General features: G+C 44.7%; 1 protein-coding gene across 1 annotated transcript in view; it reads right to left on the bottom strand.

The window, feature by feature from the left end:
• The window catches only part of GNA13 (G protein subunit alpha 13), a 29,373-nt gene extending 13,760 nt beyond the window's left edge, over positions 1-15,613 (bottom strand). Inside the window, exons 1-2 of the mRNA XM_064676115.1 lie at positions 15,259-15,613; positions 12,790-13,016 (exon numbers count right to left, since the gene is read on the bottom strand). Coding sequence (XP_064532185.1) covers positions 12,790-13,016; positions 15,259-15,541 — 510 coding nt within the window. The 5' untranslated portion in view covers positions 15,542-15,613. The remainder of the gene's footprint in view (positions 1-12,789; positions 13,017-15,258) is intronic.
• Positions 15,614-18,746: the final 3,133 nt, after the last annotated feature.

Below are 18,746 nucleotides of genomic sequence, written 5' to 3'. Positions count from 1 at the left end.
TTGCCAGTGCCTGTAGAAGGAAATATCTCCAGTTTTACAACTCACTCTCTCTCCAAAGACATGGTTACAGCACAGTTGGTGATCTACCTGCTGGTAAAACCAGAGCAGGTCTCTTTTATAGCTGATACACGGCACAAAGATCACTGTCTAGTCAGTGCGTCAAGCGAAGTAACCACAGAAATATTTTTTGGGGAGGGGCAAAAAAAAAAAAGAAAAAAAGACTACATGAAATACACACCAGATGAACACATCTTTTAAACCCAGGAAGTGGCACCAATTTATTTGGTTTCCATGAAAACAATGTCAGCAATCTAAATACGATTTGCTGAAACCTTAGCACAGCCAAATGGCTTTTTAGCTCTTCGAGGGGAACAGGGACACTGCATTTTTTCCAAGAGCAATCGTTTAAAAAAGAAAGAGGAAAAAAAGCACCAAATAAAGATTAAGTCATCACAAGGTTTAAAGAAAGAAACACAATTTATCAAGCCATCTACGTCTGGCTGCAAGTTCAGTGGAACATACTGAACTGACAAGGCTTATTAAGTGTCTGAGATAATAAATCAGGTATTTTAAGAAAACAGGAGATATAACTTAGTAACTCTAGATTAGAGTTGTAAGAGCCACCAAACATTTTCTCTTCCTGACCTTACTTGAATTTCTTAGAAAAGAGAAACAAATATTTCCTATTTTATTTAATTAAAAACCCATATAAACACAAACAAACAAAAACAACACACGAGAAAAGCTTTTTTACAAGCCTAGTTTAGAGTAAGAACAGGCACCTACAATGTTTTTAGGCTGGTGTGTACATGCCTGAATTTGACACACAAACCAAACCCGTCCATAACATGGGAAAAGCAGCTTGAAGGAAGATGATGGAGGAATAACCAGAGCCTGGAAATTCTGCACCTTGCAGCACCCTAAAAATGCTTAGAGCACACACTCTGTTATGGACAGGTTTTTTCTGATAGAGGCTTAATCCAGAAAAATCCATAGCTGAGGATTTTGGCAAAGAAACTCCAACAACCTTTATGTTCTTGCCACCCCACCCCAAGCTGATTCAAAAGCAGACTGACTGCAGATCAATAGTGCTGCCTCTGAAGCTGCACCAGATGTCTTCTGAAATGTCAGTAATAAACAGAGCTAAGGAGTGGAGAAACATTTTAGTCAAATCAATGCAGATTTCCAGTGTGAGAGAGACAAGAGAGCACAACCTCCTCCACCCAGACAGGGGGTGTCTGAAACGTTACACAAAAGAGGGAGATGATCCAGATGATATATTTATGCCATGAATGCATATCCTAATTATATTAATGAGCTCAAATCCACAATTGTCTTGATTGTTAGACCAGCAGAAGTTTAACCAAGTCTCATGTCGAGACATTGGACTGGTTGGGTTTCTTCTACTGGTCTCAGACTTGGAGATAAATAAAATAATCTTGGTTCCTTCACAGCTTTCAGGTTTCTATAAATTAATTTCTTACCAGTCTCTCCTCCCAGTGCTTTCTAATGAGGATTCCTCTTCCAAACATGCCCCACTCAACAGACTAGGACAAAACTCCACCATCATACTTATACCTTGTTTACTCAAGAAACTAAATTTTAAAAATATACTTGCCCTATTTTATAGCAGCAATCCAGCAATTTGTTTGGAATCTCCTATGATGAGGGGAAACAATCTGTTTCTGAATTGCCATTCTGTGCTTCAACATTTGATATAACACTCTCTCTTCAAGCAGCATATTAGCAGTGTTTTGGGAGTTTACAATAAGCATATACATTAACTAATTTTTAATAAGGTGCTGAAGGTGTTAGGGGAAAGTGTAGAGGTAAGCAACAGTATCTTTACTTACCAAACTGCAAATCTGGGTCAAAATATTTGAGTCTGCTAACACAAAACACATTTCCTGGTGAGATGTTTCCTTTCTCTAAGTGTTAATTATGGCCAAAGTTATGTTAAAACCAGGACAAACTGGCACTCCCACCAAAGCAGAGCAGTCCCCATTTATTCCCACATGAGCATTACTGTGGCCATGTGCAGAGCAGCCAACTGCTCCATGTGAAACTAATCCAAAACTCCCTGAAAAGGAAGGACAAACTGCTGGGAAATGGCATTGCTGCCTGTGGAAGCACGAATGGCCCAGCCCTAGAAGGGCTGGAGCACAGACAGTGTGTGTCAAGACCACACATCTCAGATCTCCCAGCTCCTTTCTCTCCAGCTCAACCACCTGAATAGTCGCTTAAACCTGATCTGCCCATTTCAAAGATAAAAGTTCAGTGCCCTGGAATTAATTCCTGTTTCTTTGCAAGACTGGAGAGTTCAGACACTTGCTGATCCAGGAGCACAAAATAATGCTGCTCTCCACCAAAACACATCACAAATGCGTCACAGCTCGTCCCACCTCCGAGAGCACAAACCTATTTCCTCTTTCCAGCCCTCGAGCTGCGGCTCGAGCCAGGTTTGACTCTTTTCAAAGCCATCAGAACTGCGTCACGCCGGGTAGAAGTGAAACCTGCCTTGTGTTCGGTCACACAAACTGAATATCTGCCCTAAAAGAAGGAAAAGGTCCAAGTCCTGACTCACAGAAGCAATCTTTTGTAAAACCCTGTGGCAGCAGAGCTGGGCCACAGTGGGTGGAAGGTGCTCATTTCCAAAAGCACCGAAGGGAGGAGTCACACCAAGTTTATTTCATGGCTGACATTTTTATCTTGCATAACAGTATTAACAAAGAAAGGTGAAGGGGTTTAAGAAGGGGTTTAACCCAATAATATCCCTTTAATCTGTTATCCCCTATTTACCATGTAATCCAATTAATCCATAATTCTCAAAATGTGGATAACAAATGGACGAAGACAGAGCACGCCAACCTGGGCTCCTGGGCTCCGACTCCCCGGCAGCACCTGTCACATCCTGGGAGCTGGGAGTGACAGAGGGGACGTCACCAAGTCAGCCTGGAACTAAATAATCCCAGCATGCCTCTGGCATCAGCTGCTGCTCCTTCTTGCACCCAGTTCAGCTCTGCTCTCCCTTCCAAGTGCCCCTCACTCAGCTCACACTCAGATTTCCTCCCATCAGAACAGCATTTCCACAGTTTCATATGCAACATGCCATCCTAATTAAACTAATTAAAACTCTAAAAAGAATTCTAATCTGCATAGTAGTGTACCACAGAGGAAACTGTTCCAGTTTTCAATTACTTTCCTAAGAGGGAAGAAATTCAGTTTCCATTTTCCTTAGCTAGGTATAAACCCCCCTCTCCTAAAGGAATTTAACTGACAGATTCTTAACAAGACTTGCTTCAAAATATGCAAATTCACTACAGCTCTTAGATACGAAACAGCATTCCATTAAAGTCTACAAAACTACAATTTCTTCCATGTCAGACACTCTGTTACCATATTGCTAATTCTGAAAGACTTCTTGGAAACCAGGATGTGCCATATTCTAGAAACAGATGAAAAATTTAAGAAGCTGCTGAGACTCTTTCCAACAATTAAAAGCCCTAGAAATGCACAGCATTTTATCCTAGAGTAAAGAAATTCTTTACTGTGAGGATGCTGAGGCACTGGAACGGTGGAAGTGTTCAAGGCCAGGTTGGATGGGACCTGGAGCAATCTGGATTAGTGGAAGGTGTCCCTGCCCAAGGTAAGGGATTGGAACAAGATGATCTTTAAGGTCCCTTCCAATCCAAATCATTGTAGGATTCTCTGGTATTCCTTGGGATCAACAATGCTTCCAGATAGGAAGCAAACTCAAGGCTGCTGCAGCCTCTTCTGGAGACCAGAGCCAGGATAAGGAACACAATAACTGGCACATGGGACACACCACAGCACCAGAGCATCTAACCAAGAGGCTGCTGTTCACCAGAACTTCAACAGAAATTAACCCATGAAAGCAAATTAGGATATGCTGTCCACAAGGATCAGGTGCACTCTGTTTCTCCAAAAATCTTTTTATTCTCTCCCTAAGTATTTACAATCCAAACTCCTCTACCAGAAAGTTTACTTTAGGAAAGACACTGATACTGCAAAAGATTTTCCAATTTCATTGATGAAACCCATCTTCCAAGTCCCAGAACACACAGTCCCAGAAATCCTATGAAAACACACACCGACCAAGGCGAAACAGCCACCTCCCAGTTACTATTTACACTCTGGGAAGCATCTATATAAACCTCGAGATGTTTTGCACACAAAACAGACTGGAACCAGACTGTAAACATTTGCTCTTCTTTCAGAGCACTGACCCACTGGCTCCATGACTTCATGTGTTTGCAACTCAAACTGCATTTAATCTAAGGCTGGAGCAGTGGTGAGTCTGCAAATCTGCCATCCATCACTGGGAGCTTTACTTGCTTCCAAGTTGTACAAGGCCAGCAAAGGCTCCCAAAAACATGACAAACATTTGGCATGTGGAAGCGTATCAGCACTAAAACTGGCCATACTGAACTTTAGGGTGCTTGAAAAGTCCATTATTGCATAAACTCTGCACTAAATCACAGCATTCAAAAGCAGAACCCTGAACTGGATCCCAGTGCATTTCTCTAGGATTCAAAGTACATTTGGTTCCTATTTCAGCCTCATGAGAAATCCAGATGACCAAATGCTTTTTAGTTCCTTCCTCTGCCTCAATTAGCAGAATCCATTTCAATTAAGTTCTGGTATTTCTGTTGGCAAATGGTGATGTGCTAATAAACCAGCTCTGGTTACAAGACATCTGACAAAACTCAGTGGTAACTTATTGGGTCTTGTGAAAGATCTACCTGTACCATTAGCTGAATGCTGGCATCATTAAAAACCACTAAAAGCTGTCTAAAGAGCTCAAAGTAACAGTAAAGTACATAAGAATTCCTGAACAGCAACAACATCCAAGAGGCTGCAATATGTCCTGTCACTTACAGAATTTTGTACTATAAATTAACTAAAACTAGAAAGAGTAGAAATTATTTATTAGAGCAACTATGTAAGTGTTTGCTAATGAAGTTAAAGGTCCTGATACCACCCACATGTAAAATTTTAGTAATCAGCCTGCACTGAGTTTTTTTAAGCACAGTTCTGTGTAGATATTTTGCAACACAGATGGTGTCAGTGCACTGTGTTTCCACGCCTGGAAATTCTGCATCCTCTTTATTTGGTCACCAGTGGGTGATCAAATACCATCATGTGCCCAGAGAGAGAAGTGCTCCGGGCAGGCTGCCGAGATCCTGTCCGTTTGTTTAACATTATTTCTCTACATCATTAAACAAAGGAAAAAGATACAGAAACTCATGTGTGATCACACATTCCTGTACCCCTCATCCAGAAAATCTGGGATCTTTTCAGTTCCTTGGTTAAGTCACTGAAGAGGAGTGTGATATTCCACTTCCTTTAACTGAGGAGGCTCTGAAGCACTGGGAAATGTAAGGCATGAATGACCACGATGGAGAGATGGGTGCAACATGGTACAGTGAATTGAGTGCTGGGAAAGGCAGCCATATATTATAACCTATTATATTATATATATTATATGTATTATAAGCCTATTATAACCCAAAAATTTCCTTCTCTGTAATAGCTGAAGTTGTCAGTTATTGTGATGATAAAGGATTCAGGGTGTTTTCTCTATTTAAAATTTCTCAGCTTTTCCAGTTGTATTACCTGATGTTTCTTGTTAACTCAAGTGGAGAAGATACTGCAAGTAATTAGGAGCTCTTTTAGCTGGTGCTGAAGCCTTAAACATTTTCTTGATCACCATTTAAATTCAACCCATCAGGCTACTTTGGGGTAAAACATAAGGATGAGTCTCCAGGATTATTCACATTTTTATTTGAATTAAATACCTTTATAGTTTGAGGCTGATGAGTTAACTAATATTGTATTCCATGGCCCATTCATTCAGCTTAAGATATAAACAAAGTCTTCAATATTCCAGAGCAATACAAGATACCACTCGGTATCAAGTGGCCTCCATCAGCCTGTTGTCCTGTAAAAGGGCAGGCTCTGCACCTCTGAAATTATTTGTGATAAATTCAGATATTACCAAGGAAAAAAGTGGCATCAGACACAATGCTGGAGTGGTAGAGTTACTCTATTGCTTTTCTTACATAGTCAGGTTGGCTGCACTCGGGTTTTCTCACATTTTCTTAAGCAACTTCCTCAGCTGCCACAAGCTGAAGTTTCCTGCCCCTTTGCTACTTCTGCGTGAGAGGTGCAGCGTGAACCCAGAGCATAAAAATAACATTTACCATTAACTGAAGTTTAGGACAATAAAGAGCCAAAACAGTCACCCAAAACAACCTGAGTGCAATACTTGCTCCGTAAGACCAGACTTAACCAGCCTCTCAGGCTGGAGTCTTACAGTAAACTCAAATTAGGGAACAGCAGCACAAACCAACACTGCACCTGGCACAGCATCCTGAAGGATCCCATATTTACATATGAAAAAGATCACCTCATATTCTTTGCCCCAGGTGCAAAATATAGAGACAGAAGATCACAGATGCATTTGCACCACATGTTTTGCCAGCACGGAGATTTGCTGACAGCCACGAGTGCTGGGACTGTGTAAGGTTTGTGTTTGGGAAGTCGTTCCTAAATGGACAGAGAACGGTGCAGCCATTGCTGTGTTTAAATTCCAAAGTCTGTAAGGAGGCAGTTCCACAGGTACCAACATGTAGCACCTTGCAGGTGAGTAGCCAGCACGGAAATGAGCTCGGAATGAATGTCTGTACCGAGGTCTCACGTTACACCGAACACAGCAGGAACAGCAAAAGCTCCTCTAACACGTTTGCACCCATTTAAAACCATCTGCTGGGAAGAGGTTCACACACTCAAGATCTGAACGTTCATATTCAGAAGAGCATTTATATTTTATACCGATTTAATCAAAGCTCAGCTACAGAAATCCAATTTTTTGCAAGAAGTAGGTCACCCTTTAGGTTTCTGCAATAAAATGTTTAGGAAACTAAGGCACATGACTATCAACAGGACACAGCTTGCTGGAGACACAGTATGTACAAGAACACATCCCTCTGCTCCCGCAATGTAATTCTTCATTTTAAAAGTAGTAGTTTTCCTTAAACAGATCATATAATCCCCAAATGGTTTGGGGTCAAAGGGACCTTAAAGATTGTATCATTTTAACCCCTCTGCCACAGTCAGGGACACCTTCCAGTAGACCAGGTTGTTCAATATCTGAAACGAGTTTGAATTAGGAATCCCCTCCTCGGAGATTGCACTGAAACCAGGCAGAAAAGGCACACAGGGCTCCAAAAGGTTGCTGGCATTCCTGGTTGGAAAACAGCTCATCTTGCTTCTGTCTGGCATGTGTGTGCTGGGATGACATGTCCACACCAAGACAGCTTCTACTGAGACCTCTCAATCACGAGCCACATCTGGCCTTAAAAATAATAGTAACAAAAAATAAAAATATAAAGAAGAAAAACAGTAATATTAAAAAAAAAAATATATGGCAAAGATCTTCTGCAGTAAAACCAGACCAGCATCAACTGGCAATACAAGACCAGTCCACTCTCTGAACACTTCAATATTTCGCTGCTAACAAGAAAGGTCAGCAGACAGGAAAGGAGGAGTGGTGGAAAGGGAAGAAGGCACTCCCAGAAAAAGCCTTTCTAGGCACAGGAACTCACAGAGGCTGAAACAGAAATTCTAATCCCAATTTGGAAAATGATAAAAAAATGACACTTTGTGTTAAATTAGTATAAAAGTCCACCTGAAGATCATTTAGCTAAACTGAAATACCACAGTCAATTCCCACTACCAAAGCACTGGCACACACTGAAGGGGTTTTGCCACAAACCCTGAATAAGGACACTCAAGTCTCTATTGTTGGACTCTAGAGTTAATCCCTACATGGAGTCTTACTAATACCAACTCAAAGCCAGTATTATCTTGTCACTGGGGCAGGAGAAACAGCAATTCCTCCAAGAACTCCAAGTCTTTTCTGAGGATTTAAATGACTCATTTTTAAGTATGAATTTGTAAAGCACTTTTCTTTCCACGGTTAAAGCAATGATCATTGATAAATCCTTTTCACATAAAGACCAAAAGATGGCAAGTAGCCCTTTCCAAGGGCTTTAAGGAGTCATGTTCACTGTTCACATGCCATCCTGTGATCTGATCTTTGGCAGAGCTATTGATTAAGAAAAGAGGGGAAAATATTTCAACACGTAAAAGCAGCAGCTTTTTGGGTTCCCACACACAAATTTAAGCAATACTCAACATAATTACAACATTGTATATCAATAAAATAACTCTGAATTATGTGATTAAGTGCCCAAACAGTTAATGCACGTGTTTACAGAAAGGCTTCTGAAAGTCAATATCACACACATGGTGTAGACACATTAATGAATGGCAGGTAAGATACTCTTTTTGCAGGCCTTGCACTTGGGACTTCAGAGAGATGCTGCACCCTGACCTCACAGCTGTTCCACAGGATGGGCATCCACCCTCCAAAAGGGGAAGACCTCAACATCTGGAAACCTAGTCTGGCTTCACACACAACTGACCTCTGCAGGATCCTGCTCTATAATCAAGCACATTTCAAGGATGTGCTGCTTGTGCACCTGAAAGAACATTTAACTCCAGTGCCCATTTGAGGACTCATTATTTCAGCAGAGCAAACTTACTGTTCTCATGCCCAGCAACACTCAAGAGACAGAACCCAAAAAAGCCCAAGGAGAAGAAGATGAAATACAATACAATCTCCCAGTAAACTGAACAACACTTGCCAAAAACACTAATCTGCAACAGCAGAACACTACAGGGAAACTGCAGCAGAGCTGCCACTACAACTTCAAGCGGAACACGCCTTTTCCTGTCTTCTATAATCTGATCTAGCACTTGCAGGCACGTCACAGAAGTAGCAGTGATCCAGAGGTAAGTGCATATCCTATAATCCTTGCTGTACCACCTATGGATGATCTGTGCAGTTCTTTGCAAATATGGACAAAGGGTCACCCCTGCCCTCGCATAACAAAAACACCAACAACATTCAACCTAATTTGCAAGTAGGGCAAAAAGTATCTGTCTGAAGATCAACAACTGCTGGTAGCAAACATCCAAACCCACCCAAAAGTTATCTTTAACAAGAACAAACCTAGAAAACATCCAAAGCTTATCATGCATCTGAGCAACTCAGCTCTCATCCCACTTTTCCATTCTCGTTGAATGAGGAGACTCCTGGAGACTACTTCAAAAGGCTTCTCTCTGAACAGCTCTCACAGCAAGTTCAAGAAATGACTGATGTCAGAGGTGCTGTACAAGGCTGCTCTTACTCACCAGTGCCTTCCTCGGTGTTACAAGATACAAAACACCAAACAATGCTCAGCTGCCACAGTGTCACACAAACCTCCCTGAGAACAGCAAACCCTGCAGCTCACCAGGATGAGCAGCAAAGCCGGGCAGTGCCCAGGTCAGTCAGTTTGCATGCTGCAGAATTAAGATAATGGGGGTGTTTATCAAAGTTATTTCGGGAGATTTTGACCGGAAATCAAGTAGCGACGAGAAACGTGAAATGCTAATTAGGTGTCAGAAAGCATTGGGCTGGTTCACATTAATTCTGTAACTCATCCGTGTCAGCCACCTGAGGAGAGTCCACAGGAGAAAGCAGCTCAGTAGATGAAGGAGAGAAAGCCTGGGATGAGCAGAATCTCCAGTGTAAGCTACAGAGCCAGGACACCTGTAGTTAACTGTGTTAGCGGAACAATCACCTGAATGACTTCAGTTTGTAATAAAATGTGTGGGATTATAACATTAACCACCTAGGAAGTACTGAAGTGGCACATATTGCACTAAGCTGTAATTAGCTCTTTCCAGTTTTAAAGCACTACACAAGTGTGACCTAATGAATTTTCATAAATACATGTTGCTAGTGGCCAGAAGGTCCCTACTTTTATACCAAGGAAAATAAATCATACTGACAATCCCATGACCACTTGAGTTAACAAAATGAGGAAGGACACTCCAGTGAACTAGGCATGGAAATGCTGATTTCTGATTCCATTAAAATACAACCAAGTTCTGTTTTTTCCCCTTTCATGCTGCTATAAAAAGACCACATTGTTTCTTCAGGCTCCCAGCATCATCTCTGGCATTGACAGTGAAAGATGGTGGGGAAAAACCAAAAAAGCAAGAACAGCTCAATGATCTCTCACAAATGTACACGGATCTTGAAGTTTTAACAATATACATGCAGAAACTTCAATCCTAAACCTCCTCTCTCTGTACTTCCTATCTGCCCAAGCTACAAATGGTTTCAACACTACACACTCTTGCTTCCTTTCCTCCAGAATTTCTATGTAAATTTTGACATTTTTCACTCCATACCCATCACTGCTCCATTTTTCATTTGCTCACCTCTAGCTCTGCCCCAAAGTGTCCTATTGCCATGACAAACAACACCTCCCCAGCACTCCTGCCTGTGCTCTCTTAGCATGAAACATGTTTTTCAGTGCAGTGTCAAACTTGGATCAGTGAAAAAAGTTAAACTCATTTAACAGTCTGCAAAAGAGCACATACAGTCCAGTAATATTCCTCCACCCTGCTCAGTCCCAGCACTTTACACTGCTTTTGTGGCACTTCTACTCATCTAATGGTTGCTGGTATCTCTCCCTCATTACATTTTTTGCCACAAGCAATTGAACTGGAAGCAGAACAGTATTTTCCCTTTATTCTCTACAGTGTTAACACTTTTCAGTGTCAAGCCTTTACTTCAAGAGTCAGCACTGGACATGACCGATCTGTCTGCGATCTGTCTGAGGCTCTCCCAACTTCCCCCTGCTCTATCTCCTGACTCGGACACGCCTGTCACTCCCTCCTTAACCATTTGTGTCCTTCTTCCTTCTTACAGCACAGATCTAAACTCTCCAAAGACTCTCCTGCAAAGCCTGACAGCAGGTACAGCAAAACCCCACACTGCCTCCAGGAGCTTCCCACCCTCCTGCCGCCCACATGGAGCTCTGGCAGAACTTAAGCTGAAGCTCACTGGGGTAAAACTGAGACTTCATGCTTGGCCAGCACAGATCACAGTGCCTGCACTCAACACAATGACATCATTCAGCTGCCTTTTTTTTATTTTTTTTTAATCATGTTTATAACTTGGCATAAATACGTCCGGCTGCGATTTTGAAAGGATTTAGGAAATAAGGCAATGTAAGTATAAATAAAGCAGTTACCTTGCTTTTAAAGATTATTAGGACACCACTCAACTATTAAGAGCACTTAAAAAATAGTCTTGAGTTCTGTCCAGAGCACAACACTACCCATACATACTTTTGCAGAGAATTGCACAAATTTAGGGATTCCCAGAAAAAAAACAGTACCTTTTTTTTTCATAAGATTCAGAAGAACACATTCTTCACATCCCACTCAAAGTGAAACTCTGCACATGTTTCAGTTATGGAAAGAACCTACTTCTCAGAGACTCCAGGCGACAGAACAGCAACAGCTCCCTTTCCTTTGCTACACAGGCTCCAGTCACTAAACATGTTTAATCAAAGGCAAAACTGTTTTATTTAACAGATTTTACAACAGATCCCTCCAGCACAGCAATTACACCGCTAGAATTCACATCTGCACCAGAACTGGATGTTGACTATAGCAGAGCAATTACCCTTTTATGATCCCTTCACAAGGAGCAAACGGTCTCATTAGAAACTTATTTACAGAGCTGAGCTCTGTGCTGAGCAGGTGATAGGCCACCGGAGCACCTGCCCATACTGCAATCTCCAGAAGACATTCCATGATCAGGGCAATACATATTTACAGCATATTTACACAACCTCTTTAAGTCAAGAGTATGATTACACAACCATTCATAATAGCTCAACAGGAGACATCGTGAGCTATTGTTCAGATTCACACTAACACAAAGGTTATTTTTAAGACATAAAAACACAAAGCCACTTAGGTTTGAGAGACCTACAAGAACAGATTTAATCTATTTTAAGGTTCTCAACCCCCACCCCCACAAATGTGTATGCCACTGGCATACACAAGTCTACGAACCAAGAAACAACAAATTTAAGTTGAATTTTTCATTTCCTTTTGCAGCATTTGTATGGCAACAGAGCAAAAGGACTTCAGCTGTCACGGACAGTTAAAGTTCCAGCTCAAGAATGAAGAGGTTTCTTTTTCCTTTCCAGCCCCACTACTGAACTGTGTACTCCACATCCCAACCCTGCTCTTAAATTGTATATTCCACCTTCAGCTGAGAACTTACACGTAACAAAAATCTCATTACATGAGTATTAACACAGACATTGAAAATTAAACAGGAAGTATACAGAGGGAATGTTTGCTAGATTGCTCAAACTGGAATAGAGAAGGGAGTGGTTTTTAAATTCTTCTCATTAACCCATGCATATCTTTTCTTCAAAAAAATCACATTACTATTAAGCCTGCCTTTATTGCAAACCATTTTTTTTTTGGTTTGTTTTTTTAAGCCGATGCATTAGTTAACAAAGGGTGGTAATAAACACATGGTGAAAACACTGTGCAGGTACCAGCTTTGCTAGAGAACACAAAAGCCCTCAGTACCTCGGCTTTCCCACATATGAAATGAGGACAATTACGTCAGAATCTCTTTTTTATTATTATTAAAAGAAAGGGGGGGGGGGGGAAGTAGCTAAATGCATCTGTGTGCAATACCACAGAGGAACAGCCAGCCACAGAGAAATGCTTCAGATCCACGAGGAGGTGGCGGCTGGAGCGGCGTTTTAGGGAAAAAGCAACGCAGGAACAAGGATCACACGGACCCAATTAAAGGCAGTGAGCCCCAAATCTTACCAGCTGGAACTCCCTGCGCCTGTCGTAGGCGTGCTGGATGCCGCTGTCTGCCCACAGGGCCCGGATGGCCGGCAGGTAGTCCAAGAAAACGTTGGTCTCCACCATGCCCTGCACCACGGTGACCGCGCGGGTGTCGAAAGCCATCACCTTGTCTCCATTGCTCTGGTTGGCAGGATCTCCCCAGGGGATATGGAGTTTCTCTCTGGCATCCACGAGGACTCTCACACCTTGAATGACAAGGAAGAGCACCGAGATTAGAGTTTCTCAGCATCTACTGTTTCACCAGCGCAGAGTCAAACAATGCACTCCCTCTGCACAAAGCTCGGTAGGAACATCCAGTTCCTACTGGATGGACTCAAACCACGGCATTTGCAGGGAATATCAAAACTCAGACAGAACATCACCACAATCAACAGGATAATATCCATAGTGCAAGTTTAACTCTTGAAAAAGTGCTGTTTTTAATGACTAATTCCCCAGTCTGTGCTACCAAATGTTTTCACCTGGCACGAACACAAGACAAATGAAGTATATTTAAGAGTTTATTTCAAAAGATGTTAAACCACCTGTTGGCTTATTCTAAAGTTCCCTAATCTTTGTGTTATCAACTTAATATCTAGTTATATCAAATTATAGTGTATCTCTATCACTGAGAGTATTTCTGTCACCGCCTTGAACATTTTCTGAGATATGAAGATATTTACTAAAATCACTGCACTTTATAAAAAAATACGATTTTACAGTTTAAGTGCAGAAGGAGTTGTATTACCTACAGACTTTCCCACACTTTTGTGGTTGTTTTGGTAAATATTCCCTAGGAGAAAAAGAGTATTTTAAACTTCTTTTTAAAGTCTTTCTAAAGGACTTATACCCACTGTCCTCATACTAATAAGGGAAATGCAGGGAAATGATTTATAGTACTAAATTAACAGATGAAAAAAATAGAAAGAAAATTCCAGAAATAAGCAACTGCAAAGGCATGGGGAGAGATATAAGGAAATCAAGATGTGATAACAAATGATTGTACAGTAACACACTTGTTCAATGCCAGAGTGTCTCTTTCCATGATTTTTCTACCTGTCAAAGGCAAGTATTTGTCCAATCTATCTGTGACTGCAGGAAAACAGCTTCCAAAACAGACCTGCAGCTTTTACATGTATACTTTCACAGAGTTCGAAGTACCTTTATTAATAAACTTTAACCTGCCCAACATACACACTCGTGACTTCTACTGCCTTGCTATGAATAGTTTTTCCAGGCTTGATTCATCATCGGGTTTGTAAAACAATTCTCTTTTGAGAATCACTGGATTTTCAGGGGCTGAAGTCTGACAAGGCTTTGCGGTTTTGAGAAAGTTCATTAAGACTTTGTCCAGCCATTAAAGAGTCCAAACTGAAAACCTGATGGGCAATCGGGCTAAGAGATTAAATGAGTGAGGACGACCAATAAAGCTGGGATGACAGCAGTGAAATCAAGCGTCCGCTCCTAAATCGTGTGTGGAGGTTTTGGCAAAGCATCTATGAAAAGTGGCTCTGCCTCTGGGTTCCTGTTAATTGATGTGTCAGCCGAGTTTCCAACACGACGGCAGCGATTCTTCCAGTGCAGTGAAACGCTGAGAGCACAGGGCACGGCTCCTCCTCACGCACTTCCAGGTGCATCTTTCCCCCCATCCATTACCGCTCATTACCGCGATCGCATTACCGGGAAATCACAGAATCACGGAATCAATTAGGTTGGAAAAGATCGCTGAGATCATCGAGTCCAGCCTACGACCGAACACCAACCTTGTCAACCAGACCAGAGCACTGAGTGCCACGTCCAGTCTCTCATTAAACACCTCCAGGGATGGGGACTCCACCAACTCCCTGGGCGGCCCATTCCAATGTCTATTCATCCCTTCTACGAATAAATTCTTCCTGATGTCTAACGTAACCCTCTCCTGGCGCAGGTTAAGACTATGTCCTCTCATCCTGTCACTTGTTACCTGGGAGCAGAGCCCGACCCCCACCTCGGTACAGCCTCCTTTCAGGTGTCTGTAGAGAGCGATAAGGTCACCCCTACGCCTCCTTCCCTCCAGGATGAGCCCCCCCAGCTTCCTCAGCCGCTCCTGGTGCTCCAGACCTTCCCTGGAGCCGCTCCAGCCAAAGAGCAAACGCCAAATCCCGGGACCTCCCGGGCTCAACCCGCCGCTCCCGGGGCCGCCCCGCGGGCCGCACCCGGGCGGTGACACCCGGCGGGCCCGGACGGGCTGCGCCCCGACCCGGGGGGGAAGGACGAGGCGCCGCGACAGCGCGGGATGAAGAGCAGGAGGAGGAGAAGGAGGAGTAGAAGGCGGCGGCCCCGCCGCTCCCCCGGCCCGCGGGACCCGCCCGAGCCGCCTCCCCCCGCCCCGGCCCGGCCGGGCCCGGCGCTCGCAGGGCAGGGCAGGGCAGGGCGGCCCCGGCCCCGCCGCCCTCACCCACCACCCACCCTTGATCACGTTGCTGTAGATGGTGGCGCGGAACTCCTCGCGGGCCGCGCGGTCCCAGTCCTGCCCGTGGATGATCCGCATCTGCTTCAGGAAGGTGGACTTGCCGCTCTCGCCCGCGCCCAGCAGCAGGATCTTGACGAGGCGCTTCACGTAGGTCTTCTCGCGGTTGAGGCACTTGTCGATCTCCTTGGACTTGCGCTGCTGCTCGGCCTCGCCGCTGGTGAGGAGGCAGCCGGGGAAGCAGCCGGACAGCGCGGAGCGGGACGGCAGGAAATCCGCCATCTTAGCGAGCGCTGCCAGCGAGGGGAGCGCCCGCCCGCCGCCCGCGCCGCGCGCGCCCAGCGCCGCGCATGCGCCCCGCCCCGCGCCGGCCCGCCCGGCACGTGACGCGTCCGCCCGGCCCCGCCCTTGAGGGAGCCCCGCCCACAGCGGCGCCTCACAGGAAATGGCGGGAGGGGCCGGGCAGGGATCAGGGGGGGTTGGAGTGCGCTGGGCTGGGAGGGGACAGCAGGGGACCAGGGATTCCCACCTGCACAGCCCCGACCATCCTGCCGTGTGCCTGAGAGCGTTGTCCAAGCACCCCTTGAGCTCTGGCAGGCGCGGTTCCTTTTACAGAATCGCCGAATCAACGAGGCTGGAAAAGACCTCTGAGAGCGTGGAGTCCAGCCTTTGGTCCAACGCCGCCTCCTCTGTGCCACATCCAGTCTCTTCTTAGAAAACACCTCTAGGGATGGGGACTCCACCACCTCCCTGGGCAGCCCATTCCAGTGCCTAATCAGCCTTTCTGTGAAGAAATTCTTCCTGATAACCAACCTGAACCTCCCCTGGCGCAGGTTAACACTGTGGCCTCTTGTCCCGTCACTTGTTGCCTGGGAGCAGAGCTCGACTCCCACCTGGCTACAACCTGAAAACCCATTTCAATGCCCAATCACTCCCTCTGTAAAGAACTTCTTCCAAATGTCTGACCTAAACCTACCTCCCTCCTGTCCTACGGCTAGTTACCTTTTAACTATACTCAATTTGCTTTTAAGACTTTTTCTCCCTTTTCCTTAAGAAATCCTCCAACTCGCTTTGAACTTAAGCTTGAAATTGAGATTTTTGGCACCATTTCTGGAGCAGATCCAGGCTGTGCCCCCTTTGCTAGAGCCAGATTGCTCCTGAGGAAACACGCACAGTGAAAGAACATTCAGGCACAGGGTGCTGCTGTGTAATGGAGTTAAAGGTTTATAGATTCACATGATCATAATTTTGCAGTGCTTTGGTAATGGAGAACAAAGTTGAAGGTGGAGAATGACTTCATGGAATCATCAGGGTTGGAAGAGACCTTTAAGATCACCCAGCCCAACCATCCACCCAGCACCAGGTCCAAGATGCCTCTTAAACACCTCCAGGGATGGTGACTCCACCACCTCCCTGGGAAACCTAATCCAGTGCTTGACCACCCTAACAGTGAAAATTGTTTTTTCTAATGTCTACTCTGAATCTCCCCTGTCTCAGCTCGAGGCCATATCCTCTAGTCCTCTCACCGTGGGCATGGCAGAACAGACTAACTCACAGAATCAATGTCCTTCCTCAACTGAGGGGCCCAGAACTGACACAGGACTCAACGCAGGAGCGGTGGCAAACACTCCTGTCCATGTCTTCCTCCCCATCCCTGGCCCTGGCCTTGGCTCTGGCTTCACATGGGCCTGTTTAGTCTAGAGAAGAGAAGACTGAAAGGGGGATCTCATCAATGCATATAAATATCTCACTGGCAGATGCCAAGAGGACGGTGCCAGACTCTTTTCAGTGGTGCCCAGTGACAGGATGAGGAGCAACAGCCATAAACTAAAACACAAGAAGTTCCACCTCAACATGAGGAGGAAATTCTGTCTGTTGAGGGTGACAGAGCACTGGAACAGCTGCCCAGGGAGGGTGTGGAGTCTCTCTGGAAACCTTCAAAACACACCTGGACACGTTCCTGTGTCACCTGCTCCAGGTGACGCTGCCTTGGCAGGGGGGTTGGACTGCATCGTTCCAGAAGTCCCTTCCAACCCTAACTATTTTGGGATTATGGGATTCTGTAGAAATGAGCCCCAGGCTCAGCTGTCCCTGCTTGCTGCAGAGAAGGTGCCAGGTGAATGGCCCAGAGAGGTCAGCCCTCAGTCAGGGGGGCAGGATGGTGCTTGCCAGCTAAGCAGTTTTTGTTCTCGGTACAGAAAGAGAGAAGTTTTTTTAAAACACTTTGAAAAATTGGCACGTACTTCCTCTTTGCCTGTCTCAGAGGAGCTTCCTGGTACTGCTGGGCTGTGGCACCAGGCTGAGCAAACACTCTGGGTCTGGCCTCATGTGGGGCTGCACGGAGACAGTGAGCAAAAGACAGTGGAAATCTTTATCTGTTACTGACTTTATCACATGGAAATGTCACTTTGCCTCAACTGGAAGGACCTTCAAAATCTGTGATGAGTATCAGTGTTATCTGCAGTGAGTATCAGTGTTCACACCTTAGAGGATGGTTCCACATGGAGGTAAATTCCACAGGAATTGTTTCATGTGGCCTTACTAAAAATAAAAAAGGCATTTCTCTTAGGAGAGCAGGATGTGGTATAAAATTAATGCACTGACCCAAGGAGCACATACTGGTGGTCTTAGCACAGATGTGGAAGCCAGACATTCCTGAGCTCTGGTCTAAGTTTTAAAATTAATTTTTTGACACAACTCTCATCTCATCACCAGAACTGCAGAGGTCTCCTGAATTTCTACAGCCAAGTCATCTAAGTCTTGGGTAGTCCCTGACTTCCTCCCTCCTTTCCCCTTCATGTTCCCCTTGGCTGGGCAGCTCTCCAACACCTCCCAGGTATGTCATTCCCGATCTCCTGGCACCAGAGCATGGCTCTCAGCGTGCTGCACAGTGGGAAGGGCTATTCCTGTGCTGAGGATGACGGTGTTCCCTGGAGAGGGCTCAGCATCATCCAGGTCAGGTGTTACCCCAGCTGCATCCTCCCACCACAGCAGCTGGGCTTCTTCTCTAAGGCAGAGTGCGTAAAGTCTTTCTCTGGTTTGGCTTTTTTCCTTCCTCTTTGCCACCTCTTTCCTTAGCTTTCCTGGAAAGCCCAGGAGTGACAGGAAGCAAATGCTGCCCATTTGTGCTCACAGCTCTTCCCATGTGGCTACTAAGGAAGTTTCTCATTTTGAGTGCTTGTACCCCACCAGGCAGGACAACGGACCCTGGAGATATTCCTTTAACCATTGCCTTGCTGAGAGACTTGAGGCTGTCACATCTTTGTGCCACAGTTTGCACAATTTTTACTTTTTTTTTTTTTTTTTTTTTGTAAACTGCTTTGAAATCTTCCTGGAAGGAACCGTGTGCTGAAATTGAGCCTCCACTTGCTGCTCTCATCGCTTCACTTAACGTTACTCCTTCCTTCCCCTCAGGGCCGTCCCCAGTTTCCTTAGATAGAAAGGCAGTTTACTCACCACATGCCTTTTGTGTTGGATGATTCAACTT

Source organism: Pseudopipra pipra, chromosome 19 (genome assembly GCF_036250125.1).
Source record: "Pseudopipra pipra isolate bDixPip1 chromosome 19, bDixPip1.hap1, whole genome shotgun sequence".
NCBI classification, from domain to species: Eukaryota; Metazoa; Chordata; class Aves; order Passeriformes; family Pipridae; genus Pseudopipra; species Pseudopipra pipra.
Note: the sequence above shows the minus strand (reverse complement) of the source record. Positions and strands in the feature narration are given on the sequence as shown.